The sequence below is a fragment of the Serinus canaria genome, chromosome Z (genome assembly GCF_022539315.1).
Source record: "Serinus canaria isolate serCan28SL12 chromosome Z, serCan2020, whole genome shotgun sequence".
NCBI classification, from domain to species: domain Eukaryota; kingdom Metazoa; phylum Chordata; class Aves; order Passeriformes; family Fringillidae; genus Serinus; species Serinus canaria.
The window spans coordinates 8,458,651-8,476,711 of NC_066343.1; the positions used below are offsets into that span (position 1 = coordinate 8,458,651).

The 18,061-nt window shown below is 48.5% G+C and overlaps 2 protein-coding genes across 2 annotated transcripts in view; one reads left to right on the forward strand and one right to left on the reverse strand.

Annotated features, from left to right (window-relative positions):
- The window catches only part of RAD17 (RAD17 checkpoint clamp loader component), a 14,873-nt gene extending 635 nt beyond the window's left edge, over positions 1–14,238 (reverse strand). The window contains exons 1-16 of the mRNA XM_050986940.1: positions 14,018–14,238; positions 11,336–11,605; positions 10,616–10,699; positions 9,769–9,925; positions 9,156–9,292; positions 8,021–8,073; positions 7,811–7,936; positions 7,657–7,726; positions 6,925–7,033; positions 4,719–4,916; positions 4,206–4,291; positions 3,776–3,922; positions 3,209–3,355; positions 2,377–2,497; positions 1,100–1,157; positions 3–77 (exon numbers count right to left, since the gene is read on the reverse strand). Of these exons, the coding sequence (XP_050842897.1) occupies positions 3–77; positions 1,100–1,157; positions 2,377–2,497; positions 3,209–3,355; positions 3,776–3,922; positions 4,206–4,291; positions 4,719–4,916; positions 6,925–7,033; positions 7,657–7,726; positions 7,811–7,936; positions 8,021–8,073; positions 9,156–9,292; positions 9,769–9,925; positions 10,616–10,699; positions 11,336–11,605; positions 14,018–14,050 (1,871 nt within the window). The 5' untranslated portion in view covers positions 14,051–14,238. The remainder of the gene's footprint in view (positions 1–2; positions 78–1,099; positions 1,158–2,376; positions 2,498–3,208; positions 3,356–3,775; positions 3,923–4,205; positions 4,292–4,718; positions 4,917–6,924; positions 7,034–7,656; positions 7,727–7,810; positions 7,937–8,020; positions 8,074–9,155; positions 9,293–9,768; positions 9,926–10,615; positions 10,700–11,335; positions 11,606–14,017) is intronic.
- Positions 14,239–14,294: 56 nt separating this feature from the next.
- Positions 14,295–18,011, forward strand: AK6 (adenylate kinase 6). The gene is made up of 5 exons (XM_030236813.2): positions 14,295–14,395; positions 14,916–15,008; positions 15,657–15,715; positions 16,937–17,082; positions 17,185–18,011. Exons 1-5 carry the CDS (start codon positions 14,368–14,370, stop codon positions 17,372–17,374), a joined length of 516 nt encoding a protein of 171 aa, XP_030092673.1. The 5' UTR covers positions 14,295–14,367; the 3' UTR covers positions 17,375–18,011.
- Positions 18,012–18,061: the final 50 nt, after the last annotated feature.

The following is an 18,061-nucleotide window of genomic DNA, read 5'->3' on the forward strand; positions in this document are numbered from 1 at the left end:
GCTCCTCGGGGTCGCCGTCCCCGTGGGACAGCTCCGGCACGCCGGGGTCCTTGTCACCCAGAGCCTCCAGCTGCAGCCTGCGGAGCACCGGGAGCAGCACCCTGAGCACGGCCCAGGCTGCTCCCAGGGCCCGGCAGAACCTCACTGCCTCCGGCAGAGGCACTGCAGGCGCTGCTCAGGAACACACCGCGCTCTCTAGCAGCACACCTGCATTTCTCTGTACTGCTGAACAGATGGAGAAGGATGGCAGTGCTGCCAGCAGGGCATCACCCCTCGGATCACACATTGTGACACCCCACCAACTTATTAATGCACATAAAAAATGTCAGTATCCACAGGTATGCTGCAGGGGAACTTAAAAGGCACAAGGAAGTTACAGTTAATTTGAGAAACGTCACACCTTGTGGCACAGACCAGGGGGATTACAAAGAAATACACACCTTAGGGACACCTTCCTTCCTCCCTGACTAACAACAAAAGGGCTTTTAATGCAACAGCAGGGGAAAGGGTGGTTCCTGGAAATACAGCTTGGAAATTCACAGTTAAACTCAGCAGCAACACCAGGGACAAGCAGGAGATGCTCTGTCAGATGCCTCAATGAACTATGTGCTAGTTAGGAGTTTGTCTCACTGCAGCTGTGAAGTTGATTCTTTGCTCAAACCACACCAATTAAACACTTTTTAAATTCCAGGGGCATCACAGCAATATTAGTGTAGCTGAGGCTCTGCTGGGGTCAGTGGTGTCTCTGATTCAGAGGGCTCACAAGAGTCACAACAGAGCTCCTGGTGCCATGTCACCTGAGGCTGCACACACAGCCTGTGAGGAGGGCACTGCAGCCCCAAGGGAACACCTGGGTTTCCAGCAGTCAGCAGCTACAGCCTGACGAGAAACCACGCACTCTGGACAAAGCTGCACTCCAAGTAGCCTTACAGGCAGAACTTCTACCAGATGAAATCAGCGCAGCTACCTAATTTCAGATTGAATAAACCTTAAAAAATACTTTGTCTTTGAATGTCACATGGCAGACTTATGTAATGAAAGGGTTATTCCCCTTCAAATATGACACAGTTTCACTTTGTAACTACAAAGTTCAGCTTACCTCCCAAAATGTCTGTTCAGTGGCAGCCTCCCCACATCTTGGATAAAAGCAATCTGAGCTAAGAACAAAGAGCCACCAGTATCATATCAGGTATGAACAGACAGCTGAGCATACCAGAAAATAAACACTGACCTTGGTCGAGTATTCCTGAATATATTTGAAATATTTTAGATATGAAAACATGGTGCATGTAACTTTTTCTCCCCCCAAACTGTTACAGCTTACCACAACACATGTACAGATGGCCTACACACAAAATTCCAATTCCCTGACATTCACCGTCTGTGTATTTATCATGTAGAGCTGGTTTCCAACAGCCTACAAAATTCACTCATGCAGATGTCAAGGCCTAGTTAAGACACGATGCTTTTTATTAGAAACAATTAACAACAGCATAAGTGACCCAGCTCTCTAAATACTAATGTTTGCATTATGCACCCCACAAAGTAAATTTTTCTGCATTACCTATTTGCTAATGGATTATCTCAGATTTAGCTTTTTTTTTTTTAATGCACTGCAAGCTTTTATTTTTGCTTCTTTTATCTGTGAAAGGCTTTTTTGAGCTGTTGTGTGTTGCTATTACTGGAAAGGTGTAGGATCATAGTCACAGGAAAATGGATGTGTACTACATGAACCAGCCTAACCTTCTGGAACTAAAGAATGAGGTCATCTTTGTGGATAAAAAAGCTGATGCTGCAAGAAGAAAGAAGAGGCAGAAAAGATGGTAACAGACAAGGAGTGTCAACCCAGTAAAATGATGCTTACAGCTTCTAGCAATTGGATTAATAAAAAGATGTGTGCTGCCTCGTGGACAAAGCAGAGCTGCCAATCAAACAATGCATGGCTGTGTAGACCAAGACAAGAAGTGAATATAAACCATGTTTAGAGTTGAATGAATGGCTTTTGCTTGATTCTCATTCAATCATGCAGAGTCCTTTGTCTTCTCATAAGGGTATCAGTAAGCAATGAAGATCTAGTCAATATTGGCTGCTGGGTTTCCAAAACCCTTCTCTTCAAATCCTCCAGCACATATAATCAAAGGCCTAATTCTGGAGAGCACCTTAACCACTACAGCTTGCCCAAGCTACCAGGGCAGCTTCAATTTTGGCTGTGGTAGTGGAAGCATCCTTGGGCATCACCTACATAACATCTGCCAGGATAATGTTTTATGCTTAGGCAAAAACATAAATAGTATTGACCTTGTGGCTTATGAAATTTGCAGTATGTTTCAACTGCAAAAAGAGTCCAAGATCAAGAGTTACCTTGATCCATCTTACCTTGGTTTCTCATTGGGTTTGCTAACATAGCAAGATAAGGCAGCAGCTCTGTCTGAAGGCACTCAGGTGGTAAACAGAAGCTTGAGAACAGAGATTTTGCAGCAATGCAATTTTCCTGATACTGTAAGAGATGGGGTAACACAAGTGAAAAACCTGGTAAAACATTAAGAATGTAGATGTTCTGTAGCATAACACACAGACTTCCTTGCTGCCTGTTACAGGGAACTACTGAAAAATGAGACCAGATAAAGAAAAGGTAAGCAGTTACCATGCCAATCTTAAAAATGGTAGAATCCTTCAACTTTGCCTTTTACTGGGCATTTAAAAAAACCAAACATATTCCTTGACTACACAATTCCCAGCCCACCCAGGCCAATGCTTTTTGCCAACATATCAGTTCAAAAGTAAAAACATGCCAAGACCTGCCGTGTCTCCTGAGCAAGCTATTTCTGATAAACATATAAACCATAACAGCAAACATTTCTTACACTTATACAACAGTTCAATGTGCTTCAAACTGCACAAAACCAGACTCAGTTCTAGAAATACTTAACAGTACTTAGTTGTCTTTCTATTTATTTAGGACTAAGACTCTCTCAGGACCATGCCAGCTTGGACACAGGCATCAGACTTTGTTACTGGCCTCCAATTTATTTTTACATTAAAGGAGTGATGCAGACTGCTCTTCTAGCAAGTGCTTTATAGGACCAGATTATCTCAAAATAGGGTATTTGACAAGTTTAGCAAGTTAGTGATCACATTTGATCTATACTACTCAACAGTCACACCTTATGGGAAAAGGAATTAAGAAAAAAGCAAAATCAAGGATTACCTTTTTGTTGATCAAAAACCACTGGGGTTTGTGTAAGGGTCGGAAGCCCATGCCCCCCTGCTGGTGGGCAAAGGCCCTGGAGGTGTTGGAGTGGATCACCCCCCGGGTGGCCACGGAGGCACTGTAGCTCTCCATCACCAGCCGTGCCTGAGAGAGAAACAGGGCCTTGGGTGAGCTCCAGGCAGCTCATCTGCACAGTGAAACACACACAGTGGCACAGCATGCACAGCTTTCTGGAGTTTAGATTACTGCAAAACTTGTATTCGACGCAGCTGAGAAAAAAGAAATAGCTTGATTCCTTCTTAGCAGAAACATATCCTACTCAAAAATACTTTGTAGAGTAACCTACAAAGTCTACAACCCATTGCAGTAAAATGCTGACAGAAGCTGGACAAAACAATGGCTCTGCATCTCTTCTGCAGCTGATGTACTTTAGCATTGGTTAACAATTCAAATCACTCACACCCAAAGTTTGCAGCAAACTCCCAAAAACACAGTGCAAAGTCCAGAGGCTCGGTGTCAAAGTACTTAAAGACAAGTGTGTGCCTACACAAAGATGACACTTACACTCCAGTTACTGCAAAGGACATCAGCAGTGCTCAAATATTCACTGGCTCTCACTACATCATCTATGTCAGAAAAAAAGTCCACGTAGTTCTGGTGAAGGTACAGATTGAACATGCTTCCAGACATATGTGATTTCTCCACAATGTCCTGTCAGGAAGAAGAAAAGTTTGGATTTTACAGGTGGATAAGGAGAAGGACCCTTGTACAAAAAGCTGTGATACATCTAGGTCAGGGAGCTGGAACACATGGCCTGTGCTGGGATGCCCAGACACAAGGGCCTGGTTTGCCCCAGTGCTCCCTGCCAGGTGAGTGATTCCCTAAGTCAGGCTGCAGGCCCACCCAGTGAGAGCAGGAAGGAGCCCCCCGTGGCTGAGGATGTGAAGCACTCCCGTGGGGCCCAGCTGAGCTCCTGGGGCCACTGCAGCAGTACCTCAGGCTGGATGAGCAAGGTGTCGCGGCGGTGTGCGGACAGGTGGGCAGGCAGCTGAGGGCACTCTGCTTCTGACACTGCTTCTCCTGAAAGGGATTGCACAGGCTTTATGGTCACAAATGTTAGCAACTGTCAGCTCCACCAGCAGTAAATGACAGCCTTTTCCATTCCCAGAAAGCTCTGGGACAGGTCCTTAATTATTATAGCCAATACTACACAGTCATCAACACACAATTCGCTGCATTAAGCTCCATACAACAAACCTAACAAAGTAATTTTTGTATTCCCTCACCTCACTACTTCTCAGTTGGTTTTGGAGCCAGTGCTGGGAATTGCTACCAAAATGTGCCCAGCCAGTGGCATGAGGGACCCTGATGGAGCTGATTTTGTGCTGTTGTGACTGACCAAACATCCCAGACAGAGCCCATCCAAAGCCTTACTTTAGCAACTCCAGCTAGTAGCAGCCGACATGCTTTGCCCACTGAAAGGGAGAGTAAGTCAAAGTTTTCTTACTTTTGCAATAAATAATTTTCCCCAGAGCATGGAAGAGAAAAATGGATGCATCCTTGCCACCAATTGCTTGTATCTCCTGGTCTTCTGAGGCATCACATTTACTTTTCTTTCTTACTTTGGATACTCCTATTTCATCACATTTTATTGTGGAGCTCTGCTTCTTCTTCTTTGACCAAAATTCTTTCTCCAAGGAGCAGCCTATTAATCCAATAAAAAATAAAAACAAGACAGAGTACATGAATCTGAGAAGTTTTCTCTTGTGATGCTGCTCATGTTCTGTGTGAACAGTACTAATGAAAGGAACAGAACAGGCTGTATCAATGGGAGCACTATGAGAAAACTCATTTATTAGGAACACAACTCAGGCACCTAAATTAGCATCATTCATTACCTTCATTCCACTTCTGTCCCTTAAGCCACAGCTGAAGTACCAAGTACTTTTCTGAACAACAAACAGCTGTCTTTGAAAAAAACTTTCAGGCTTATCCCTTGTAGTTCTGACACATTCCCCACCTGACCACGTTTAAATTTCATGTTTATAACGCACACAATACAAGTAATTGTAAATTTTATTTCAGTTGCATACTGCTATTTCAGTTACATCCTATTTCCCTATCAGTTTTGTCTTCTACTGGCATTATCTGTACAATAACCTCCCTCCCTGAAATATAAAGTGGCAAAGAAAATCTTTCATTTAGGTGATTCTTCCAACTGCCTACTATCTTCCACAAAGTTTTGAGCTTCATGAAATAAAACCCTTATTCTACTCTAAGTTAACAAACTTGAAATTTTTCACCCACAATTTCATTTTTTGGCATTTGAATGTTCCTTACTGAGCTAAGATAAATGATCCTTTAGGTATTTGTTTTCCTTTTCTCCCACAATTACCATGGATCTATTCTACCCATTAATAGTGTTACAAAATGAATGTATCAGTGGTGCTCACACAGACACACACATGAAGAATCACACTTTATGTACATAAAAAACAAATGCTGCATGTTCAGGAGACCAGCAAGGAGATGGGGAATCTCCCAGATTTGCACAGTATCACCCACCTCACTGAAACACCTGCACAGCTACAGATGTTCTATTCAAACACCTCCTCAATGCTAGGGAAAATGTGAAAGGACAATGCTCAGTGTGCTGTGACTCCAACAGTCCACACACCAGAAGCTCTGCCTTTATTTTCTCCCCAGCTCTAACTATCATGGTTTTAAATTTCTAAGGTAACTTATTAAAACTGCACAAACTGGTTATTTTAACATTATTTAGATTTTCTGGAGGATGTGTCCAGCACTGAGATGCTGTATGCTCTTCTCAGATATCACCAATCTAATATTCACTCATACTAATGGCATAATCACCCCACTGAGAGCAATCCTCTGTTTTTCTGAGTCACACAGAACAATCCAAGCCTGGTACACCTGAAGACATCATCAGAATCATTGACCTTCAACATCTGCAGGTTAAATGTAGAAACTTTACTCTCTGCCTTGTGTAACATAACTAACACTGCCCAGCTAATTTCAATATACCCTAAACTCAAAGTAAACGCTCCCTTTTGAAAAAATGGGCTTGAAACTACCTTTAATCTTGTATTCCATCAGCGCATTTGATATTTGCAAAGCAAACGGGAGGAAAAAAATGTGTGACAGAAACAATACCATTACTAGCTCTACCACATATAGCAGAAGACAACTGCTGAGTCTGTTTCCTTAGGCCTAAGTTTAATGTAAATTATGTCACCATTTCACAGTGCTGAGAATGAGCAACACACGTCAGAGTGCAACTTTTAAAAATGCAACTCACATACACCGGTTCCTTAACAACTACTGACCTGCAAAATGCTCATAAAATCAGCAGTTTGGGAAATGCAGAAACCAAGCAATCAAAGTATCCCTTTCAAACTAAGGCTGCATCATAGAAACTGGGAACAGCAAACACAAAGAGCAGAGATGCCAGGAAGAAAAGGGGGCATTTAATCAAATCACATCAGCACATGCTCACGTGCCATGGTTTAAGCCCAGCCTGCAGCAGCTGAGCCCACTCACACCCCCACACAGCCTGTGTTTATTCCTGCTCCACAGAAGCGTGTCCAGAATGTTTCTGCCACTCACCCACCTGTGCTGCAGCTGTGAACAGAACATGTTTTCAGCAGGAATGGTCAAAGTATCACTTCACCTAACAAAACCTTAATTTTTACCTTTTGTAGAGGAAAACTGAAGGCTGTTTATTGCACTTCTTATGTCACCTGAACAACCTCTGCAAAGCAACTCCAGAGAAGTTCTATCAGGGGTGTAATTCTCTCTGTTCTACAAGGAAAAACAGCAATACTGAAAGCAATAGAAGAGCAGGAAAAGGAGTATTTAAACATGTCTCTGGGAACCCACCCCGACACGCACCATGAACAGACACATGAGCACCCACCATGTGCTCAAACCACAGAAGTCTGCAAACTTTAACAAACTTAATTCATTTCAGCACAATTCATATAACAATATGTCTCAATTCATATAACAATATTAAAGAGAAAAATGCACATAACTCTTTGCAAGGTGTCATTCAATATGATACTGCCTGTAATCAATACCATTCAGGAACAATATAAGATTTAGGTTCATGACCTCTTCTGGCCTCACTGGATACATGAAAGATTATATCTCTTCCTATTATTTGTTTCCTTTATATAGTTACTGTAATAACCAGAGCAGTTCTCAGAAGCAATTTTGTACACTTGGACTACAGATCAAGTGAAACTGATCTTAAAACCAAGGTATCTTTCCAGCTTGTTCCTTGCTTCTGTTGCCCTGGGGAAAAAGTTTTTTTAATCTGGGGAGATGTGGGGCTCTGCTATCAAAGATCAAATACACTAAGAAAAATAACATTTTAATATGGTCCTAGCCCTGCAGACAAGTTAAGAGCTTTGACCACTTACCATACAGGCTTCTGCTGCAGCTATTCGATTGAGAACTTTCATCATATTTGTTGGTGCAACAGGCTTGAAACTGTTGAATTCAATAAAAACAAATTAATTAGTTTCTAACCTCTCAGTTATCAGTACCACGTTTTAATGAGGTAGAAGGTCTCACCTAATGTTGCATATACACAACTCCTCTACAATTTCAGCGGGGAACAGTGACCTCTGGTTGCTGTCTCCACTGAAGTTATCTGAGATTATGAAGACGAGGGGGCACCTACTCCTACGAACAAAGCTCCTGCATGGCAGAACAACCAAATGTGATTAATATCAACTGCAGCTTTGCCAGTCGTTAAATATTAACAACTCTTTTGCCACTGACCTGAGGATTTCATGCAGGCTGCCAGGATCTCGGTAGAATTGGTTAGGAATGTCCTGTCCAAAACAAAGAGCTGCTGTCACGACATTCAGATGTAAATACTCTCCTCCACAGACTGATCCTCATGGCAGACTACATTGCCACACATTTTTAACTCCTGGTTTGCTTGCTGTCAACTACATTTAAACACAGCTGACACTGAAGACAGTCAGAGGAGCAGCAGGGGGAAACAAACCCAACGCACAGTGTGTCTCATTAAGGAAAATGATCATCCACAAATAAATGTTTTCCTGCTGTCTCAGTTCCCTAGACACAGCCTTGGGTGATGACACTGCCTGAAGACAGGAGTTTCACCCAGAGGACAAACACTCCAGGAAGCAGCTCCCCTGGGGAAGAGGGCAGGAACCATGTGAGATGTGACAGGACCTGCACCAGAAGGTGACTCAATAAAGACAAGTCTCATGAGACTCTGCTTCCTAAATTCTACAGAACATCACGTTACCTTACAGAATTTCTGTCTGCTTTGGTCTTGACAACCTGGCTACCAACTTCTAAAATTTCCCTTGGGAAAAGAATTGAAAAGTTCAGAAAGAAATTGCTGTTGAACAATTGTAGAAGTGTTGCACACTTCTACACAAGTACAAATAAAGCCTTGTCCTGTACCTGCCCACAAACCCTCAGTTCACACCATGCCCTGAACACACCTGTGTAAAACCAGGGAGAAAGTGCTAAATTTCAACTGTTCCTGCTTGTGTTCATTCTCAAGAGTCCCCTACACTCTCCTGCATCACTAAAGACCAGGAACAGTGGTGTGTTTTCCACTCTTCCTGTTTATACACATACATATTTCTAGAAATTAAATCATCCAGAAATGTGGCAATGACTTCTCAATATCGCTCTGCTTTTTGATACTCTGTTATGCATTTCTGCCTCACTACTTGTCTCTGTGGCATAACTAACTACAGGTAGGACATGGCTCTGGAGTGCTGCAGAGACACAAGCTGCAAGGAAGATCTCATTTGCAGTAAAGCAGGCTAACTTTGGCAAACACCAATCCAGTATCTGAAGCCAGCCAGCATGACAATATTGCAACAAAAGGTACTGTTTTAAACACAACATTGCACAAGTTTTCACTTACTTCAATAAGAATAAGCTTTTTATCATTTTCTGAGGACTCCCCAAGCATCTGAAGTTTGTTATACTTATTTGCTCTTAATAGAAAATCTTGAAAGAGAGCTGCTTGGGCCTGACTCGGAAACGTATGAAAATTTGAGTCTGAAAAAGAAAACTAATTAAAAATATGTATTCTATATTATACCAAGTAAAATATAAATACCCACATGAACTAATACCCACCCGTGTTATTTTCTAAGAGCAGCACTGAACAAGGCCTTTGGCAAACATGTGACAAACAGAGGAGAATTTTTAAAGGGTGAAATTCTGAGGATCCAGACAGGGACACTTACCTGTTTTCATTTATTTGGTTCAGATTCCATCCAGGATATTACAGAGCTCTCTATACTGATTTGAATTGTCAATCATTTTGGACTAAACACTGTAAAATAACGTAAATCGCTATCCAGATAAAAGCCACAGAAAGATTCTCATTAAACACTGAGGAATGACTTACATGGATGCAGATCTGATTTCATATGTGACAGAAATGAAACAAAAATACAAGATAGAAAACCCACAAAAGTAACTGGAAGGGGAAATAAAAGGTTAAAAAGACAAACCCCCAACATACTTACCATGGCCAAGCATGCTCCTCAGTTCTTCCTTTGTGAAGTCTAAAGAGAGTGGGTTGGTCCATTCTTGCACCTGAAGGCCAAGATCTCTGGCTAGAATTTGCAGGGTTGCAGTTTTTCCACAGCCAGGAGGGCCAGTCAGCAGCAAGACAGAGCCACCCTGACACAGAGATACAAAACATAATCACAGATGTGACAAATAAAGACTGACAGTTGGCTAAGGATGAATACTGGTTGAGCTTTTCCTGTTTCTCTGGTAGTGATCCTCTCTCCCAGTGAAACCCCAGCCACACATTTTCTGCTGTTAATTCACCTGCTGAGTACTTAGACAGAGAAAACCAGGCCAGGACTCTGAGAGCCTTGCTCAGTTCCTAATGCCTCTGCCAAATAAACTGCATCTGACTGCCAACACAACAGACACTCACGTGAAGAACCAGCTCTGGAAAGCACTAGGCAAGGCTGGCAATTTGTGTCTAAGAATGTCTCTTATCAATTGAGATTAAAAACATCCTCGCCATCCTTACACCAGCTCAGTGCAACTGGAAATTTGTCACAAGACTTAAAAATCAACCTGGCTGATAAAATGCAGCTCCAAGCACATATTGAAGAGTTGTGATCTGTGACTGGATGCCAGAAAACAGTATTTGTGAGCAAAATCAGAATCCATCTCTTAGGAGCATAAGCCCAAAATAAATGTACAAGCTGTCACCTACATTCTGAGAGTATTTCTTACAATGCACAAGATACACAGTTGCTATCACCCTCAGTTGAGGTTTCTCTCTGAACTTGAAATTGCATCCAGCTCGTTTGTATGGTTTGATGCCTCCAGCTACAATTTTAGCAAGTTTACCTGCTTTGGCTGCCTCTGAAATATGTGTGTTTTTAACCAGGTTTCAACTTCCTCAATTTTCTTCTTTTGCACAGCGAGGTCATTCTGAAACAAGGTTAAAATATGTGAAAGTTATATATCAAACTCCTAGTTTCCAATGATGAAATTAAAGGACAGAATAAATGCTGGATAAAATATCAACAGACATGCTGTGTGCTCCAGTTATGTGTGTGCCATGCAGAAGCAATGCCACAGTTAAGGATGATCATCTAATCCTGTTTTCTCAAACAATCAGTTTTCCATTCCTTGCAGTCAGGAAATCATGAACTATTTACTATTCTTTAAGTGGTAACACTGCAATTTTGTCTGTGTCAGGATACTCCATGGCTCTTGCTGGAGCTAGTCCTTTTTACTTTTTTTACTCTAATTCTGCAGAGGCTTTTGTAACTTCTGCAAATCCCACATTGCTGGGTTTCCCCAGTTCTTGGACTAGATGTGTCTGGAGTTCAGTAACAGGTCTGAGAGTTTGCAAGTGGCCTGACAGGAAACAGCACCTCCCAAGCAGCTTTCCAGCTCAGGAAGCCTGGGGGAACGTGTGTCTGCTACAGACAGAGAGCTCTCTGGGGTCTGGCAGGCAGTGAATCCACCAAAGACCCAGCAGCCCTGTGCTCCAGCAGCAGGGTGTGCAGGGAGGTCGGGGCAGAGGCACAGCCCCGTGCTGGCCCAGCACAGCTCTCACACCTGGCTCTCAGGCCTGTATCTCTCCACCCACGGCAGCTCCTCCTGGGCCTGGCTGCGGCCCGGCTGGGCGCAGGGCGGATCCGCAGCTCCCGGCTTGGCTCTCTTCCTGGGAGGAGCTGTGGCTCGGCTCTTCTCCGCCCCGGGGCTCGGGGCTCTCTGCTGCTGCCCGCGGGCTCTGCCGGCGCCGCCCCTCCGCGGCCTCACGGCGGTGGCACAGGGGCCCGTGCTCCCGAGGAAGCCATCAAAGGGATGTGCCAGCCACTCTGCCACCTGCAGGAACACAAACCGTTGGGTAGGAACGCAGCGCCCTCCTGCCCTCAGCTGGGCAGAGCTAGTTTTGTCAAAGTCTGGCAGTGCCCAAGGCCAGGCTGGACACGGGGGCTGGGAGCAGCCTGGGACAGTGGGAGGTGTCCCTGCCATGGCAGGGGTGGCACTGGGTGGGCTCTGGTCCTTCCAACCACAGCCGGTGTGGGGTTCCATGATTCTTCTGTATGAAACAGAAAGCTGCATCATTGTGCCAGGAGTATTCTGCAGCAAAATGGCAAATCAGAACAAGGTGAGAACTCCATGAACACACATCCAACCTAAAGAATTAAAGATTAATGGAAGAGCAGTGTCAGCTTACTCAGAACACTTTTATATGATGGTAATGTTCACACTCTCTGTGTGGTCTTCAGTATGTGGCACTTTTCCCCCACTTTTAAAAAATATTTGCAATGCAAACATTTGTGCATCAAGGTTAGAAACATTTGGCAGAGGACAGTTATTGAGGCAGTACAGTGAAATTAGGGAGTGTTTGCTGCTCTGGGCAGCTTGGGCTGAACCAGAGCCCGTGCCAGGACAAGGAGCAGTGCTGAACAGCAGCAGCAGCAGCAGCAGCAGCAGGGTTTGATTCTGGATTAGAGGAACACCCCACTGGGCCAGGGAGGCAGGCTCAGCCCCAGTAACACCACAGGGGCTGTGGCAGCCCCTCGGTGTGGGGCAGCAGGCTGGGTGCCAACGCCCCACGGTGAACATGGGAGTGCAGCACAGACACTGTGAAACCCTGAGCCAACACAGCAGAGAGCTGGCACTCTCAGTTTCAGCATTATTCACTTTTGGGGTGAATAATGCTGAAACCAGCCTGACTCCTCCATCCCAAAGTTCCATATCCTCAGAGGCAGCTGAAGCTGTGGCAGAGCTGGACAAATCCCCAGAGCAACCACAAACCAAGTGACACCACGGAGAGCTTCTGCAGAGCTGCTGAGCTGGCACAGCCTGGGCACATCTGACTGGCAGGGCAGCACTTCAGACTGGAAAAGCCCCGTCCCAAATTTTAACAGCAGCATCTCCTGATGCTTCCCTTCCTGGGGGATGTGGGATTCCTGCTGCAGGGGGAGGATGTGATCTGAGGGCCACTGCTGCAGGCAGTGCAGAGCCATGGGCACACAGCCTGGCTGAGGAAGGTCACTCACTCTGCTCTGTGGCTGTTTTTGCAGCTGTCACACAGCCACCCCAACGCTCAGAGTCACAGAGGCACCAAGGCTGGAAAACACCTCCAAGACATAAAGGCCAGCCTTTCCTTCACATTCCCACTGCTTGTGTAATTCACATTTCAGCTGTGGCTGCACAGCACACTAGAGCAGTGGTTATGGTGTACAGAACAATTCTGGCTGAGATCTCTTTGTCTGGTCATTATCAAACACATCTGTTTGGCAGCCCCAGGGCTGCAGGACGAGGCTCAGTGCCATGGGCACAGTCCTGTCCCCCTGGCCAGCTCTGGGGCTGGCACCAGACCCAGCTGCACTCTCTGAGGGGCAGGGAAGCTGGGGTTTGGGGTAGATTATGGCAGGTTTTGGGGCTCTCTCCTCTTCACAACATGACCGCCCTGGGCTGGGATGGGGCCCAGGCCCCACACCCCAAATCCCCCTGGGCTGGACCAGGGCTGGGACCCCAGGCCCCAGGGAGCCTCTGTGAGGCAGGGAACATTGTCAGAGGTGATTCCTGCCATCCCAGGGGAGCAGGAGCCTCTGCAGATTCCTATCTGTCCCTAGTGAAAGGGAAAGGAAAGAGTCCACTTTGAAAGGAAAAGTCTGCTTCCCTCAGAGTATATTACACGGCTGCTTCTCGGATGTTTTTGTGTGTGAGAGGCACGTCGTGCACGGATCTCATGCTCCCCAACCCACAGACTGCACCCCGAGGATCTGAGATTCCCTCCTGTGACTGAGAGTGTCCAGATCAACACCCTGTCCTGGAGATCTCTTTCTCAGACATGTCCTTACATGTCTCACCGTGTCTTTCCTATTCTCTGCAGCACTGCTCACTCGTTCCAGCTCTCGTTTCAGTCCCCTCTCTGAGAGTTTGGAAAGCCGGGGGGTGCGGGGCAGTTTACGGAGGATTTTGGGGGTCCCTCCTGCACCTTGTGACTCAGCGGGAGCTTCTCTGACAAGCTGCGATTGTCCCTCGCCCCGTGCCCGGGACAGAGCGGCGGCCCCGGCACCGTCATTGCCAGACTCACCGCGTAGGGCCGAATTTCACAGTCACCCGCAACACCCCCGTGAAAGCAGGGTGTCCCTCCCGCACGCAGGAACACCAAACCGAATCTCTCCCAGCAAAAATCAGAACAACGCCTCCTGAAACAGCACAAATACAGAGCCCACGGAGGAACGACAGGGCCGCCGAGAGCCCCTTCCCCACACCCACCTCCGCCGGCCGTCCTGGGCCGCTGCCGGACATCCTCGGCCGGGAGAGCCTCCCGCCGAGCCCGGCCGGAGAGCCAAGGCCAGGGGACTGGGTGCCCCGTGGCTCGGAGTGCCAGGGTGCTCCGGGGGCAGGGCGAGCCCCGTGTGACTCCTCCCGGTGTCCCGGGCAGCTCCCGGCGCTGCGCTCTCAGCCCGGCCCGGCCGCGTCCCCTCACACGGCGCCTAGGGGTCCTTCCTCTCCGCCGGCTCTTAGCTGTCCTCGCCGCGCCGGGCAGCGCGGTGACGCCATCGGCGCGCGCGGCGGCGGCGGAGGCCCCCGCGCACGTGTCTCCAAGGCGACGTGCGGCGGCCATGAGGCGGCCTAACCTGCTGATCACCGGTGCGTACCGGGGCACGGCACGGCCCCAGCGCGGCCCGGGCAGCTGCGGGGTGCTGGGTCCTGGCCCTGACCCGGCCCGAGGGGATTCGGGGCGCGGGGTCCCAGCCCGGCAGGATTTGGGGTCCGATCCCCGGCCCCATCACAGCCCGGGGCGGTTGCGGTGTGAGGCAGCAGCCTGGCTGGTCTGGGGTGTGGGTCGCAGCCCGGGGTGGTTTTGCAGCTCCCCTCCCTCATGAGGACGTGCGGCTCCTCCGTGTTAGCTGAGGGTTTTCCAAGGAGTGCAGATTTCCCTTGGGTCCCGCACTCTGTCAGGGACGTTCCTGCTCACAGTCCGAGCTCTCTCCCTCTTTTCCCGTTTCACTGCCCTCGCCGCCTTCTCTTTGTCCTGCGGCTTTTTGGCCCCTTTTCATCCCGTGAACTCTCCGATGTGGGCTGTCAGAAGGCTCCAGGTCACCTGCTAGGGGCTGTCTGTGCGGACCTGCAGCTCTCCCCTTACCTGTAGCCGTGGTTTGTTCTGCAGGCACGCCGGGAGTTGGGAAAACCACGCTGGGAAAGGAGCTGGCCTCCAGAGCTGGGCTGAGCTACGTCAACGTGGGGGACCTGGCCAAGGAAGGTGCTGTGTGACAGCAGCCCCCAGCTGTGACATGGGGACACGCGGCTGGCCGGGACTCTGCTGGGCTGCCCCGGGCACTGGGAGCCCCTGCACTCCTGTCTGGGACAGCTGGGCTGGGCTGTGAGAGAGGAGAGGGCTTTGGGAGAGCTCAGAGCCCCTAGCAGGGCCTGAAGGGGAACTGGGGAGAAGGATGGAGGGACAGCACACAGGGAATGGCTCCCACTGCCAGAGGGCAGGGATGGATGGGATCTTGGGAATTACAGATTGTTCCCTGTGAGGGTGGGCAGGCCCTGGCACAGGTGCCCAGAGCAGCTGGGGCTGCCCCTGGATCCCTGGCAGTGCCCAAGGCCAGGCTGGACACTGGGACAGTTAGGGGGTGGCACTGGGTGGGCTTTGAGGTCCCTTCCAGCCCACACTAACCTGTGGTTCTGTGCTTTAAATGAATTTACTTCAGCAGGCATGTCTGTGGCAGCATACCTGGTGCTAAGTAATAAATAACAAACTCATCCCTCCATGCAATTGTAAACAAAGTGCTCTCTACCCTGAGCTCTGCCTTTTGCCTGCAACCTCCCAGGAGAAAACAGAGCTGTAAATCATTGTGGCAGCTGCTGTGGTGCCCAGCAAACACCTGTGATTTCTGTGCTGCAGGAGAGCTCTATGAAGGCTTTGATGAGGAGTATGACTGCCCCATCTTGGATGAGGACAGGGTGAGTGCAGCCCCAGGACCACCCCTCTGCTCTCTGTGGCTGTGCAGTGCAGGTGAGCCCCTCTCTATCTGTGGGCAGTGCCAGGTGAGCCCCTCTCTATCTGTGGGCAGTGCCAGGTGAGCCCCTCTCTATCTGTGGGCAGTGCCAGGTGAGCCACTCTCTCTGTGTGCAGTGCAGGTGAGGCTGATCTCTCTCTCTCTCAGTGGGCTGTGCAGTGCAGGTGAGGCTGATCTCTCTCTCTCTCAGTGGGGCTGTGCAGTGCAGGTGAGGCTGATCTCTCTCTCTCAGTGGGGCTGTGCAGTGCAGGTGAGGCTGATCTCTCTCTCTCAGTGGGGCTGTGCAGTGCAGGTGAGGCTGATCTCTCTCTCTCAGTGGGGCTGTGCAGTGCAGGTGAGGCTGATCTCTCTCTCAGTGGGGCTGTGCAGTGCAGGTGAGGCTGATCTCTCTCTCAGTGGGCTGTGCAGTGCAGGTGAGGCTGATCTCTCTCTCAGTGGGGCTGTGCAGTGCAGGTGAGGCTGATCTCTCTCTCTCAGTGGGGCTGTGCAGTGCAGGTGAGGCTGATCTCTCTCTCAGTGGGGCTGTGCAGTGCAGGTGAGGCTGATCTCTCTCTCAGTGGGGCTGTGCAGTGCAGGTGAGGCTGATCTCTCTCTCAGTGGGGCTGTGCAGTGCAGGTGAGGCTGATCTCTCTCTCAGTGGGGCTCTGCAGTTCCAGGTGAGGCTGATCTCTCTCTCTGCAGTGCAGGTGAGGCTGATCTCTCTCTCTCAGTGGGGCTCTGCAGTGCAGGTGAGGCTGATCTCTCTCTCTCAGTGGGGCTGTGCAGTGCAGGTGAGGCTGATCTCTCTCTCTCAATGGGGCTGTGCAGTGCAGGTGAGGCTGATCTCTCTCTGTGCAGTGCAGGTGAGGCTGATCTCTCTCTCTCAGTGGGGCTCTGCAGTGCAGGTGAGGCTGATCTCTCTCTCTCAGTGGGGCTGTGCAGTGCAGGTGAGGCTGATCTCTCTCTCTCAATGGGGCTGTGCAGTGCAGGTGAGGCTGATCTCTCTCTCAGTGGGGCTCTGCAGTGCAGGTGAGGCTGATCTCTCTCTCAGTGGGGCTCTGCAGTGCAGGTGAGGCTGATCTCTCTCTCAGTGGGGCTGTGCAGTGCAGGTGAGGCTGATCTCTCTCCCAGTGGGACTCTGCAGTGCAGGTGAGGCTGAGCCCCCCCTCTGTGCCCCTCTGTGCAGGTGGTGGATGAGCTGGAGGCCAGGATGAGCGAGGGAGGGGTGATTGTGGATTACCACGGCTGCGACTTCTTCCCCGAGCGCTGGTTCCACATCGTGTTCGTGCTGCGCACAGACAACTCCTGTCTGTATGACAGGCTGCAGAGCAGGTGTGTCACCTGGGCAGGGCTGCCGTGGCACTGCCTGGCCCCAGGAACCCCTCCTCAGGCTGCCTCTGTGCCTCACGCTGCCTCCTGGTGCTCTTTCTCCAGGGGCTACACAGGGAAGAAGCTGCAGGACAACATTCAGTGCGAAATTTTTCAGACTCTGTATGAGGAAGCTGTGTTATCCTATAAAAAGGAAATTGTACACCAGTTACCCAGCAACACTCCAGAGGACCTAGAGAGAAATTTGGATCAGATTATGCAATGGATTGAGCAATGGATGAAGGACAACAACTGACTTTTGGTGAAACAGTAACTGCTGGATCTGTTCTTGGGAGGGAGGGTTTGATAAATGATACTCATAACTCTTGTATTGTAAATGACCATGAATTTTGTTGTAACTGGCTGGGGAGTAGGATAAGATTCAGAGTAGCCCGGGTGTGAGGATGTGTAACAGCACCCTGAGAGGCAGCAGGAGAGCTGATACTGATAAAACTGATACAATGGGAGGAGTGACTGGAAGGATGAAAATGAGGCAGTTGTCCTGAGTAGCAGGAGCTGTGTTCAGTAACTGAGAATTCTTTAGACCTTACAATGAAACCAAACCATGAATTCCCTGTGAGAAAACTGTAAAATCCTGATAAGAGGTGGCAGTCGAGGCAGTTCTGATTTCCAGAGGGTGGAACATGGTCCTGGAAAGGAGTTGGTTGGATGCTGAGTTGTGGGACTAAAACCTGCTGTGCTCCACTGTGGGCTGTGAGGACAGTGCACAATGAGAGGGTCTGGTGCAGAGTATGGTGTTGGAGGGAAAAGAAGTGATGTGAGAGTTATTTTAAAACGATTGCATGTTTGGAGATTCCTTCATGTGTAAGGAGACATCAGCTGTGAGAGCACTGGTCTGGAGTGTTAAACAATAAACTTCATTTTTCCTTTTTTCTCTTGTCTTCCCCGTCCCCTGTCCCAGTCATGGGAAGATGACCCAGGA